Here is a 14,190-nt window from a genome sequence, read left to right on the forward strand (position 1 = left end):
TCCGTTAAAATGGTTTTTAAAATATTAAATCAAAGTGGCGCAGCGGAAGCGTGGGTGGGCCCATAACCCAGAGGTCCCAGTTTTGATTTTGAAAAATTTTAGTGTAATCTCTATGATTCCAGAAGATTTAATTTAATTATTATAATTTAGCCAAATCTTGCAATCGTTCTTAATCTAGTTGAAATTTCATTTAAACTATTGAAACTAATTTCAAAATTTTTAAAAGTAAGAACGATCAAATTGAAATTCAGCATATCACAAGTACCAAACGAAAAATGAAACCAAACCATATGGTTTACCCTATCAAAAGTAATTATTTATTTTTTTAGTACTCATAAAAAAAAGTAATAAGGGCCGTAGATTCAAAAAACCATAAAATTCCTATTAGTGATACTTTGTTAATGACTTTATATGTAATTAATCTTTTAAGATAAAATAAAAATATTATCTAATTTTATGTATGTGGATAGAAATTTGGGGTGGAGTGCCAATTATAGCTGAGATATGTCGAAGTCTCGCATACATAAAAGTACCAATAAAATATTAACAAAATACCCATATGGACATTTTTATAAAAAATGTTAACCGAATAAGCTTAGAACTTAGCTCAAGTGTTATAATTAAAACTATTTTGTCCTAACATGTCGAAAAAAGAAAAAGCTACATTACATAGCACGATTTTTATTTTCTTTATTATGCATTTTCACAAACTTCACACACAACAAAAACACAGAAATTCAAAATTTGTTGGCGATCAAAATTGTGGAGGGCGAAAAATGGAGGAGTTGCTTAGAGCGAAGCCAGGGCTTCACAATCACGATCGAATCGAACAACATTTCACTCTCCCCCTTCACGCTCCCGGAGATCTTCAGATAATACTTCATTCCGGCCACCACCTGCTTCTCCGCCGCCACCACCGCCCTGAATCTCACCTCTCCGCCGCCGTTCCTCCGCCGATTGTACTCCTCCACGCAGAATCGCCCTAATTCCTGCACCTCCTCGTTCGTTCTCACGTCTTCGATCTCCGTCCTTCCGCCCAATCTTCCGCCGTATCCTTCCGCCGCAGCCGCCAGCGTCACGGCCGCGATTGCGATCGCCGCCGCGATTAATCTTCTTCTCGCCATTTGAGGGTTTTTTTTTTCTTTTTCCTTTTCTTTTTTTACGGGATTGACGAGGGGAACGAAGAGGGAGGGTTTGTTTATATAGTGGAGGAGATGGAGATTGGGGGTTGTTTGGACACGCGAATAAGGAAGCAGGTGGCGGGGTTGCGGTTCGCCGCGTCTTTTCTGGACAAAACATGGATGACGACAAAATAATATTTAAAAACAAAAAAAAAAAGAACAAAGTAATTATTTTATTATTGAGGAATAATAATATCAGTATGGAGTATGGAGTGGAGTATGGAGTGGACTGAATACCGTGGAGTTTAAAATTTAGTGATATTTTTAGAAAATTATAGAAACGAAAAGAAACTTCCAAAAATTATTAATGAGGAAAAAAAAACCTATTATGTGATAGATGTCTTTAGGTGTCAAAATATGAAATGTCTAAATAATCCTAATCCCGTGTCTAACTCAGTATGAAATTTCTTCCATTTACTTAGTATCTACAAGTGTCAAGTTGATTCATATTCATACATACTTAATTCTCAATATCGCATGTGTCTATTTTCTATCTATTATCAGTGTCCAAATGTAACACCTCATGGTCGTACAAATTGCCATAATTCATAGATAATTTGGAAGTGAGATTTTTAGTGGATTTTTTGTGAAAAATCTTTGTTAAATTTCTAAAAGAATTTATGTTTTATTTTCAATTTTCTAAATTTATAATTATATTTTATATTTTGTCAAATCTCGTATTTTTCGTTGTTCGTGATTCGTGGTACCTCATTTTTGCTACATAATTTTACAAGAAAACCAACTTTTTTACCCATCAACTCGACACAGTCTATCAAATTTTATCCTAAATTTTGAATTTCATTGTATTGAATATTTATACGAAATTGTTTTAATTTTTATGTAAAACTTAAATAAATGTTACAATTTTTAGGAAATTTTTTTTTTGAGAGAGTACGTTTTGATTGGTTACTTGTCATGAAAAATATGTATGGTATGAAATTAATTTAGGTTAATACAAAATGACATTGGAGCTGTGTTTTCGTCCTTGTTTTGGTCAAATTATTTAATAGTTTAATTATTTTGTATATTTGTACATTGCTTTGAGAAAAACTAATTTGTGTAGCATGAGAGAATGATTGATTTATTTGCAATTTCTCCTACGACCAAAATTGAAGTAGCTGGTCCAATTTAAAATTAAAGGTTGAATTAGTAGAAATTGAATAAATCCAGAATCCAATTTTCTAAAATTGAAAGTTTAGAGATATAATTTTATTTAAGTTAATATTTTTTAAAATCATAAGAATGAAATTAAAATGGTGCGTAAGTTAATATTTATATATATAATTTAACATATATAAATATATATATTTGAATAATTGTTTAAAAATTGAAAGGAATATTAGTTATCGTCTTGGGGTAATAAGTGATAGAGAGGGGAGGATGTCAACGTCAGCGTCTGTTGGTGTGCGAACGTGGCCGCCAACACATCACATAAACGCATGCTCTGTCCGCCACGTGGCCTCCTGCATGCTATTATTTTTATTCCCTCTCAATTCCCAAACTCATCTTCCTAAACTCTTTATCCCACTCCCACTACCTACTTCTTCCATTTAGGTCTTGACACGATGCTATTTTATTTTTGGTTAAAATACTATTTCGATCCCTATATTTTTAATTTTGATTTATTTTAGTCGTTGTACTTTTAACATTAATTCATTTTAGTTCAGGTACTTTATCAATATGTAATTCGTTTTTATGATCCTCCTACTTTTTATTTTTAATCTCATTTTTCTATCAAGATTTTAACACGATACTATGTTCAATATATTTCTTAAAATGTAATATCAAGATTTTATATTAAAGAGTTTTTGTTATTCGTAGAATTTGGTGTTAAAATTTTGAAAATATGGACCAAGATAGTTACCTTTTAAAAGTATGAGGACGGAAACGGAACATTATAAACTAATATGAATTAAAATTGAATGTACAGATGACCAAAATATACATTTTTTAAAATATAGAGACTAAAATAAATCGAAGAAAGTATAGGGACCAAAATAATTTTTAACCTTTATTTGTAAACGCTTTTATTTTTAGTAACTTTAAATGTCTAACATCTTTGGATTCGTTTTGTAAGGTTGTTGTTTTTTGTTTTTTCTTTCTTAATAAATAAAATAGAATTGCATCCACTAGATAACTGTTTCTTATTCCTCGTACTTTCTTCTTTATTGAAAACAAAAACAAAAATTTGTTTGGTCACTAATAAGTTCTACTGAATTAACGAAGTGGGACTTCCTCTCTCCTGATCTTATTAATTGGTTGAAGCAACTAATTAACAAGATAAGAAACTAATTTCTAACTAATTACAATTAACTCAATACTTTCCCCAAGATGGACTAAAAATATCCAATAAACTCATCTTGAAAATCAAAGAGGAAAATACAGAAATGGGCAAAGGCTTAGTAAACAAGTCTGACGTTAGTTGAAACTGAGAACGAGTGGGTGAAAGCCATCAGAAACCTTATCTCGAACCGAACAAAATGGCAGTCTAATTCAATGTGCTTGGTCCTCTCATGAAAAGTCTGTGTATTGCAACTATATCATCGAAGAACAACATAGCTGGAGGAAGGAACCACACTTGAAAAATCCTTCAAGAGACTGACCAACTGCACTAATTCACAAGTTGCATGAGCTAAAACTCTATATTCGGCCACTGCTGAAGATCTAGATACCATAGTCTGTTACTCATGAGGATCTTATAAGGATCCATGGGAAGGACAACAGGCTTAAAACCAAGGAGATGATAATCTTCAAGTAAAGTAAGCACGCAATAATGTCGTTGAGAAAGACAAATACCAGTAGAATTTGAAGCACTCCCAAACCAAGGAAGAATTTTAAAGAGCCTAAATCTTTTAAGTTGAAACTGTTTATTGACAAGTATCTTAAAATCATGGATGACAGAAAAATCAGCTCCATGATAATGATAATAATATCGTATACATAAACCAAGTAAGACAATAAAAGATGTACTAGTACCTCGAACAGAAAGAGAAAAATTAGACTTGGTTAAATTAGTTTCTATACTTTCAAAATGTACCTAGAGAGAAAATAGAATTCTTTAATAATGACAATAAAAGCTTTTACTTAAAGAAGTAACCCGATCTTGTAGAGACATGACAATAAAAGCTTAGAGAGATAAAATGAAATATTTAAAAGAAAAATTTTAGAGAGAAAAAACGATATTTAGAGAAAATAAAATTTTAGCAAGAGAAAAGTTAACCAAATTAAAATTTTTTCAGAAAAAGAGTATAGTTTAGAGCAAAAGTCAAAGAAAAAAAATTAGAAAGAGAGTAAAATGATCAAGAGAAAAACTAAAAATAGTAGATAAAGAAAAGTTTGATATATTTTCCAAAGAACAAAAAGTTGTTAAAACGAAATTTCAGAGAGAAAAAAATTTAGACAAATATTAAATTTTTAGAGAGAAAAAATGAGAATGACATGTTACACAAAAAGAAAAAAATAATTTTATACCTATATACCTATATACGTACATATATCTATATATATATATATTATTTTCAAATTTGCTAAAGACTTACCCTGAATCTCTTAATAATTTTATGGTTCAAAATCTTAATTCCAAATAAATTCACTCAGATATTAATTAAACTGAATATATATCATAATAGGTTAAAATATAAAAAACATATTTAATTTTCAACAAATATGGAAGTGTTGTGGGCCCATAACCCATCGGTCCCAAGATGGAAACTTGACTCTCGTAATAAATAAAAAAATGGTAACTCTCTCTTGCTTTGAAAAAGTAAATAAAATATAGGTATATATTAATAATTTTAAAATTATTATGGGAAAGACTAAAATAGTCTTAAAACCTCTCTTATATTGAGGGTAATTAATGTATATCAAGGTACATATACGAGGATAAAAAGCGAATCACGTAAAAATATCTAAATAGATTCGAAATATTTTATAATTTTCTATATTTGAAAACTTATTATTCTGTTGTATTTCTAAAATATAGGTATATATTAATAATTTTAAATTTATTATGGGAAACACTAAAATAGTCTTAAAACTTCTCCTGCAATTAATGTATATCAAGATACATATATGAGGATAAAAAGTGAATCACGTGAAAATATCGAAATAGATTCGAAATATTTTATAATTTTCTATATTTGAAAAATTATTATTCTGTTGTATTCGTAAAAATGACAAGGTAGATTGTCACCTATTTAAAGTGTTTTTTAAAACATTAAATACACATTTAATTTTCAACAAATTAGAGTGCTGCAGCGGAGATGTGGTGGGCCCATAACCTACATGGACAAGTTTTACGTGGGACTTTTACTTATATTTGTACTACACTGAGTTTTGCCCTCAATTTCGAGGGAGTTATAAAAAGGGTTGTCTCATCTCCATTTTCTATAAATATCTAAATAGATTCGAAATATTTTATAATTTTCTATATTTGAAAAGTTATTATTCGGTTGTATTTGTAAAAATGACAATGTAGATATTCACCAATTTAAAGTGTCTTTGAAATAGTAAATATACATTTAATTTTCAATAAATCAGAGTGGCGCAGCGGAAGCGTGGTGGGCCCATAACCCACAGGTCCCAAGATCGAAACTTGGCTCTGATAATTTTCAATTCTTTTTTTAATTACAACAAGATGATTCGGGAGACTAAATTGAAACTTTTAAAAACCATAAGGACCAAATTGTTTATAGAGGTGAGGAATTGAGCGGACAAGTTAATTATCATGTTCTAATTCCTTGTGTTAAAAGAATTGATGCAAATCTTGCTTATTTTTTCCTATTTTGAATTAATTGTCCAGAACCTAGAGAAGTTGCCGGAGTAGCAGAATTAGAGGAGAAATGCCGGAGCGGCTAGAGCATGTCTGTCGCTTTCTGCAGCGTACTACATACGTTTTACTGAGTTTTACCCTAAATTTCGGGGGAGCTATAAGAGCAAGAAGATGACGGTTGTCTCATCATGAATCCTCAAGGTGAAAAGATCCCAAACATTCCTTGCACTGAAAAAGAAAGGAGAAGAATAGCTCCAATTTCTATAAATATCTAAATAGATTTGAAATATTTTATAATTTTCTATATTTGAAAAATTATTATTGTATTGTATTTGTAAAAATGACAATGTAGATTGTCACCCATTTAAAGTATTTTTAAATATTAAATACACATTTAATTTTTAACAAATCAGAGGTGCAACCGAAGTGTGGTGGACTTATAACCCACAGGTCCCAAGAACAAAACGGCAATTATTTCGTCGCATATATCAGCAACGAAACCTTATGAACTTGTTGATCTTGATCCACCAAGTGTGTTAGTAAGACACTTGTTATATTTTAATTAACCTCCAACATATAATTTTTATTACCTAACAATTTGTGATTTGTCAAAATTTATCAACAAATAAATTACAAATAAATAATATCATTTTGTACCTACAGAAAGATCAACCAACCAAACTAACTCCAATATTGAAAATAATTAACCAAACTATCTCAACTCTTGTTCTTTTTCTCTCCTCGTTTCTTCTTCCACTCTCTCCAACTCCAAAACTATTGCTTCAATCTTCCCTTCAATGGCATCGTCGCTAAGCTCAAACACACTCTCAACCACCCTCACTAACCTCCACAAGCTCGCCACAATTATCACTCCACCACCTTTCCTCTCCGCAACGACCTCCAAAACCAATGCCACCACCGCCACCACCCCGTCCACGATGCAGCCCGGTTGTCGGAGAAACAACCCGCCAAGCCCCACCGCGAGAGCCACCGTCTTCGCCGAGAGCAAGCTCAAGATGGCAATACCCACCCAATGGAAGTAAAGAACTTCTTTGGCTCCCTTCTATCAAGAATATATATGAAAGTTTTAAATTATGTTAAATGATAAACTCCTAAGTTTTAAAATTATCTAATAGGATTCATACACTTTCATGGTTAATATATTGGTCCTTAAACTTTAATATGTGTCTAATAAATTAATTTTTTATTTATTGAATATTTTTCTTTAAATTCAAGTATTTTATGTCTAATAAGTTTCTCGTCTGAATTTTAAAAAATATATGATAGATCACAAGATTAAAAGTTAGACACTTTTTAGCAATATTGAAAGTTTATGAATCTCTTTAGTGTTCAATCACCCAATCACCTATTATTATTAATAGATAACTTGTAAATTTAACCTTTAAATGTAATAATGACTTTATAATTGACTTAAACTTTTGGATTTAGTAATGATTTAATATGAACCTTATGATTTGCGGACAAGCTGCAAGATATCAACGACGAGGAAAGTTCGAGGACGGTGATAGTGAGATCCATTAAGAGGAGAATAATAGTGACAACATGAGCCGGAGTGGATTCGAGGAATGCAACTAGTTGGGTTTGCCATGGCGCCGATGTGTCGAGGCGGTTTCGGTTTGTTTGGATTGGGGCAGCGAAGAGAGTTCGCCATCTTCGTCGTTTTTCGCTGAGCTTGATGACATCTTGGATCGAAAATTCTAAGGACTCAAGGGAAGGTGAGCCGGTGGCGGGTTGCGGTGGAGACGAGCGGTGGACGAAGTTAGAGAGGTTAGCCATGGAGGTGAGGTTGAGAGGTAGATATCAATGGCGGGTTCAATAGGTTAAATACATAACATGCTGTGGAGGTTACGTTATGTAGATGGATGGCTTCATAAGTTTTGTGGTGAAACCTAAATTAATGCTTAAAGCATAATAATACTTCAGATCTCTTTTACTTTCTCTTGTAAATTGTTCACATTATATTCTTGATGCGTATTACACAATATTTATTATTAATAAATAAAATCCAGACTAAGTTTATAATGTATATGCCAATTCGAGTATAGTTTAAGTGGATAAAGTCGATAGTTTAATTTCCCTTCTGTAATTATTGAATTAAAAAAAAAAAAGATTGAAGTACTATATATTTTGGTCCATGTACTTCCAAAACGTCTATTTTTGTTTCAATACTTTTAGCTTTTGTTCATTTTAATTTCTGTACTTTAAGAGGAGAAAAAGATGTCAATATGAGCACAGCTCAACCGTAATTGGGATTTACTACTTTTCTTGAGATTGGAAATTCAAACTCCTATACCCTCCATACGTTGTACTAAAAAATTCTTCTATAAAAAAGATGGAGGTTTGAATCTCCACCCCATATATTATTATGTGGATGGCGTAGGTTTGATTTGTTGTTCCTCTTATTAATGATGCAATATAATGTTGTAAAAGAAAAATGCATATTAATGATGCAATATAATGTTGTAAAAGAAAAATGCATATTTACTCCTTTGATCTAGGCAAATAAGGCGATTAGATGAGGGAGTTCAAATTGATTAAATTATAAAGTTATTTTTTAAAAAATAACATAATTACCATCGAAATCAAAGTCAAATGTAATGTAAAATAAATTAAAAAAATGTTACATGTTTATGTTATATTTGAAGAAAAAATGAAAAGTTGTGACATTTTTTGAAATATATATATCTCTTTCCTCTCCTCTAAAACTTTAGTTTTTTACCATCACATTTATTTTTCAGTTCGTTCATGTTTAATTCTATATCATCATATATTTTTTTAGTATAATATGTAGGGGTGGGAGATCGAACTCACAACATTTTGGTTGGAGATTATGTCGATTATCCCTGAGTTGTGCTCTCATTGACTATAGCATCACAAATTTAATGTTGTTTTATTGAAATAAATTGACACACACCAATAATAAATTTGAAACTTTTAAAAGAATAAAGAAGAAATTAAAAAATTTCCATAAATAACACTAGGACCAAATTAATATAATATATTTACCCTGTTATATACTTTTTTTTTCCCTTAAGAGTAACCTAATTTGCATATTATTCATATGGCGTAGGATGTGGAAATTCTTTTCCACGTGTTAATATTCTTAATGACATTTTTAAAAGAAAAAATATTGTCGATAATATGAAATATAAATACTTAATATTCTTAAATTTTTTAATTTATTGTCGATATTGTAAAAAGAAATTATTTAATAATTCGGAACTTTTTTACAAATTTATGTGAAAGTTTCATGCAGCTAAAAACAACTCAAGAAATGTATATATATATATATATATATATATATATATATATATAAATTTATTTTTAATTTTCTGTTTAAAGATTCAGTTTAGTTGGTTGATTTTTATAGGTAGGTGGACCGATCGATTGACTGTTGATTTTTTGTAGGTCCAAACCGACCACCATCGACGGACTCCGATTCGATCCATTCCCGTTGATCAGGCTCAATTTTTCATCCTCAATTATATTGTGCTTTCCAAGTATGTTCGTTCTACCCTTCTTCCACCGATATCGGAAGTTGCTTCCCTTGATGAATGGTTATACAAAGGTGGTCCTTATGAGCTATTATTCTATTCTTCTTACTTGGTGTAGCATGTTACATGGGTCGAGAGTGGCACCTCTAACTATACTACACTACCTAACCTGTTGATAAAAGATCGAATCCCGCTGTGATGCTTATTACAATTCGAGAGATCTTTGATAGAATTAAACCAAACTCTATGAAATATCTCACAATATATAATAATGTAAACCAACCATGTGAGAGTTGGTAATTTTGGTTAGTTGAGTTGTTTTATTATCTTGTTGGTTTGTTGTTTCCATTTTTAAACAGAAGGGTATTATTATTTAGTATCATATACAGCTGCAACAATCATTTTTATATATTTGCAAATTTTTCATGATAACAATTTCTCTTTAAATTTTCTATATTCTAAAAACTAATATTGTTTATCAACATTTTATTTACTTTAGCTTTTCATTATTAATTACTAAATGTCTAAAGAAATTAGAATTATAAAATTCATCCTTCTAAAATTTTAAGATCCACCAACTCAGAATAACTAACCGATTTGAATGAACCTAAGTTCATCAATTAGTCAAGATATTAGTTACTTGCTTCGGAGATTCAATCACCTCACCTCTTTTTAGTAACATTTTTAAAAGGCTCCACATCATTATCAGGTGTCTCAAATATTGTTGGAAAAAATTATTTAATAATTCAGAAGTTTTTTACAAATTCATGTGAAAGTTTGGTGCAGCTAAAAACAACTTAAGAAATGTATATACGTATATATATCTCTAATTTATTTATAATTTTCTGTTAAAAATTCAGTTTAGTTGGTCAGATTTTTGGAGGTCTAAACCAAATACCATCGAGGGACGTCGGTTCGATCAATTCTCCGACTCAATTTTTCATCTGTTTTCTCCAAGTGTGTGCTTGTTTCCATCCTTTTCCTTCTATCGATATGGGAAGTTGTTTTCCCGTTGATGAATGGTTATACAAAGTCGTCCTTGTGAACTAATTATTCTACACTTCTTACTTAGTGTGTAGCATGTTACATAGGTCGAGAGTGATGCATATAATTAACCATACTACGCTACCTAACCTGTTGATAAAAGATCGAATTCCGCTATGATTGTGCACCCCGAATGCTTAAGTTTGGTTAGTTGAGGTGTTTTATTATCTTGTTGGTTTCGTGTTTATTATAAACTAGGGGTTTCGAACAAAAGAGTATTATTATTTAGTATCATTTTATGTAGCTCTGTAACAGTCATTTTTATTATTATTTGCAAACTTTCCTTGATAACAATTTGTCTTTAAATTTTCAAATTCTAAAAATAATCTTACTTACTTTAGCTTCCATTATTAATTACTAAACATGTCTAAAAGAAATTAGAATTATAAAATTCATCCAAATTATATATGTTTGAAAATTTTAAGTCCCACCACTGAGAATTACTACCATATTTGAAAGCCGACATGAACATATAGTTCATCAATTAGTCAAGACATTAGTTACTTACCTCTCTAAAGATTGGAGAGATTCGAATCACCCCACCCCTTCTTGAACTAAAAATAAATTTAAAAACATATTAAAAAACAATCAAATGATCGAGCTATAAACAAACCCATCGCCATATGATACAAACAATCATTTTCTCTTTACCATATCATTGTTTTGAAAAGGAGAAAAAAGAAAAGAAACAAAATCATGAATGAAGAAGAGGATTTTGTGTTTGAGCAGCCATTGAAAGTTCAAATTGCCTTAAAGAAATGGAAGGGAAATTAGAGAGAAATTCAGAAGGAACAAAGTTATTGAGATTATTTTCCCATCCCTTTATAGGGTTTGTAGTGGTGGAGCCATCAACTCCTATGTGTGTCACATGCTTCACATCTGTTGGATATCCAATCTCCATTTCCATTTCCTCTTCCTCTTCCTCTTTTCTCAAAACTAGGGTTTCATTTGGCACATCACAAACCAATAAAGAGCAAAAATTAGTAAGAAAATGATCCAAGAATATAAGAAAACAAGAAATATACTCCTATAATAGGAATAAATAATTAAATTTGTCGTGGCCCATCGGTTTAAGTTTAAGATTTCAAATTTAGTGGGTACTGATCAAACGTGTGCATACCGACCTAAGTATACCTTGATTGGTCAATGCTTTAATAACCTACCTAAGAAAATAAAGAAAATAAGAAATACTCATTGAATATGGATAAATAATTAGTGATATGACCAAGAGACTAATAAATAGTAGACTAATTATGAATTTCTTTTTCTATTCTGTGAATAATGTTATTGTTGTTTGAAGGGGTTTTTTTTTTTTTTTTTTTTTTTTTTTTCTCAAATGGTAGGTAAAATTAGTTGGTAATTCTGTTACCATTTTTTTTAATTACTTGGGATTCTTGTTACAAATAGAAATGATTATTTTGATATATAAGAAATGGTAGACCAACAACTTTGTTTTCTATATTCACACTCTTCTTATTTAAAAATTACTTGTTTTTGTATAGATTCATAAAACATATCATTTGGTCTGGTAAATATCCAATGTTTTTCAATTGTCATTCATAACCTTTTGAAAAGTTTCAATTTTATTCTTAAGATATCAAAAAATATACATGTATATATCAATTAAATTCCTATGAAAAGTTTCTATTGAGTGTGTGTTTTATTCAAGTAAGATCAGTCGAGTGTTATTTGATTAGCTTGAATGAGATGAATATATTTTTAACTTTCAAAAAAGTGCCACATTAAAGTCAGTAGAAATCATTGTCCAATTTTCAATGAAGTTATTCAGTAGAACGACTAACATGAGCATAACTCAAAAAATATATACTCATTCCATGACGTTGGAGATTTCAATTCCACACCGAGTATTTTTGTACTGAAAAAAAGTTTAAATATCATTTTTGTCCTTTTACTTTCAACTTTGGTTTATTTTGGTCGTTGTATTTTCAAAATGTTTATTTTAGTTCATATAGTTTTATCTTATGTCCATTTTAGTTCGGGTACTTTCAAAATCGTCTATTTTGGTCCATGTACTTTTAAAAATTAATTATTTTTGTCCATACATTTTACTTTTTATCTTATTTTTTCCGATCACAATTTCAACACGACACTACACTTGATAAATTTCTTGAAATACAGTCATAACTTTGTATTAACATGTTTCTATTGTGTATAGAATTGTGTATAGAATTTATGTTAAGTTTTTGCAAATATGAACTAAAATGGTCACTTTTTAAAAGTATTGGTACCAAAAATGACGTTTATAGGTATACTTTAACTTGATATATTTGCAATCTTTAGCATCAATCATATACTATGATTTAAACAACAATTCTTATTTAGGCAACTCTAGCATGTGTAATAGTCTTCCTTACAAGTTGCAAAACTTCGAATCTCCGCCCTCTTATTTAAACAATAAATTCTGTATATATATAAATTAATTCCTATACATTTTTCATAAGTTAAGAAAATTGAAGCCAATCAATGAGAAATGAGAGTGCAAATAAACATATAATCATGGCACAAAGAAAATTTTTGCTTACCAAATAATTGGGAGAAAGTTTTGAGGCTTCTGACCAACTTATGAACTCCAATTGATACGTTAGGCAGAACAACTAAGAACCCAGAAGAATTGCTCTTCATTTTCTCCTCAGAAGCTCTATTCTCACTTTCTTCTCTTCCTAACAATGAAAACCAATACTGTTTTATTGGAAGAAAAAACCAAAATTAATGGTAGATAATCAAAGAGATTTGGGGGCAAAAAATAGAAATATCATTGGTCTTACTTGCTACACTTGGGTTTATTTCTTCAGAAACTTTAAGCTCTCGGGTTTGAGTCGTGGAAACAGGCGTGCTCGTTGCGACACTGGAGCGAGAAGCGCAACCGGAGAAGAAGGGAAGAGATGCGAATTTCCCGACGCGTCTCATGTTTTTCGACAAGGGAAAGGGAGGAGTGGTTAAATGCAAAGAAAGAATCTTGAGAACAAAATGATGAGGTTAGCTCTTGTAGTTAAGGATATGAAAATGGAAAAAATGGGGTTTGTTATGTTACCAAAAGCTGGCTTTAGAAGCAAGATAGAATGATTTACATGTGGAAAATACAAGGACCTACTCCAAAAGTTTGGTACTATGAGGACAGAGATGGGCAAAGAGAATCTTCAATTATGGGGGTGGGTATTAGTTAGATAGTTAGTTCAACAGTGCAAATTTCAACCTAATATTATCTCTCTCTCAAACATCTTAGTTGAATTGCAAGTTTAGTCTCTGAACTTTCAAAGTTGTGTCTAATAAAACTTTAGTTTAAAAAAAATAGAGTTTTTGAACTTTCAATTTTGTATCTAATAAGATCACAATCTTTCAATTTTGTGTCTAACAGGATTTTTTAACTATCAGACATGAAATCAAAAAGTAATAGTCAAAAACACAAAATTGAAAGTTTCAAGGATCTATATTAGACACTTTTAAAATTCAAGAGTCTAGTAAATACAAAAGTGAATGTTTAAGAACTCATTAAACATTTTTAAAGTTCAAAGATTTATTAGACACAAAATTAAAAAAATTTGGAGATTTATTAGACACTTTTTAAAGTTTGAGAACCTATTAGACACAGCCGTGAAAGTTCCAAACTCTTTTCCTGTCTCCCTTATTGATTGAAGGTCTAATTTTTCGGATTTAGACC

General features: G+C 30.5%; 3 protein-coding genes across 4 annotated transcripts; all 3 read right to left on the minus strand.

Moving 5' to 3' along the window:
- Nucleotides 1-644: 644 nt before the first annotated feature.
- Nucleotides 645-1,189, minus strand: CYS2 (PHYTOCYSTATIN 2). Its single transcript, XM_022294720.2, has one exon. It carries the CDS (start codon nt 1,122-1,124, stop codon nt 738-740), a length of 387 nt encoding a protein of 128 aa, XP_022150412.1. The 5' UTR covers nt 1,125-1,189; the 3' UTR covers nt 645-737.
- Nucleotides 1,190-6,525: 5,336 nt separating this feature from the next.
- LOC111018597 (voltage-gated hydrogen channel-like protein) lies at nt 6,526-7,832 on the minus strand. Of its 2 annotated transcripts, none has more exons than XM_088126719.1 (2): nt 7,420-7,832; nt 6,526-7,012 (listed from the first exon to the last, which is right to left on the minus strand). In XM_088126719.1, the coding sequence occupies exons 1-2, from the start codon at nt 7,747-7,749 to the stop codon at nt 6,665-6,667; spliced, it is 678 nt and encodes a 225-aa protein (XP_087982845.1). In that variant the 5' UTR covers nt 7,750-7,832; the 3' UTR covers nt 6,526-6,664. The 2 variants fall into 2 exon arrangements, with proteins under 2 accessions (XP_087982845.1, XP_022150455.1); XM_022294763.2 differs by having other exon boundaries at nt 6,526-7,015.
- Nucleotides 7,833-11,088: 3,256 nt separating this feature from the next.
- Nucleotides 11,089-13,852, minus strand: LOC111018544 (CRIB domain-containing protein RIC4). Its single transcript, XM_022294664.2, has 3 exons — nt 13,298-13,852; nt 13,055-13,192; nt 11,089-11,447 (listed from the first exon to the last, which is right to left on the minus strand). Exons 1-3 carry the CDS (start codon nt 13,437-13,439, stop codon nt 11,206-11,208), a joined length of 522 nt encoding a protein of 173 aa, XP_022150356.1. The 5' UTR covers nt 13,440-13,852; the 3' UTR covers nt 11,089-11,205.
- Between the last annotated feature and the right edge of the window lie 338 nt (nt 13,853-14,190).

The sequence above is a fragment of the Momordica charantia genome, assembly GCF_013281855.1.
Source record: "Momordica charantia cultivar OHB3-1 chromosome 7 unlocalized genomic scaffold, Mcharantia_2.0 BLBB01000007.1, whole genome shotgun sequence".
NCBI lineage: Eukaryota > Viridiplantae > Streptophyta > Magnoliopsida > Cucurbitales > Cucurbitaceae > Momordica > Momordica charantia.

Excerpts from the sequence above, each read along its gene's own strand:
- LOC111018544 (XM_022294664.2), bottom strand. The coding sequence starts at position 13,439 with ATGAGACGCGTCGGGAAATTCGCATCTCTTCCCTTCTTCTCCGGTTGC. Across the intron at positions 13,193-13,297 it reads AATAAACCCAAGTGTAGCAA|GAAGAGAAGAAAGTGAGAAT; the intron begins GTAAGACCAATG and ends TTTCATTGTTAG. Across the intron at positions 11,448-13,054 it reads AACTTTCTCCCAATTATTTG|TTTTGAGAAAAGAGGAAGAG; the intron begins GTAAGCAAAAAT and ends ATGAAACCCTAG.
- LOC111018597 (XM_022294763.2), bottom strand. The coding sequence starts at position 7,749 with ATGGCTAACCTCTCTAACTTCGTCCACCGCTCGTCTCCACCGCAACCC. Across the intron at positions 7,016-7,419 it reads GCTTGTCCGCAAATCATAAG|AAGGGAGCCAAAGAAGTTCT; the intron begins GTTCATATTAAA and ends TATTCTTGATAG.
- CYS2 (XM_022294720.2), bottom strand. The coding sequence starts at position 1,124 with ATGGCGAGAAGAAGATTAATCGCGGCGGCGATCGCAATCGCGGCCGTG.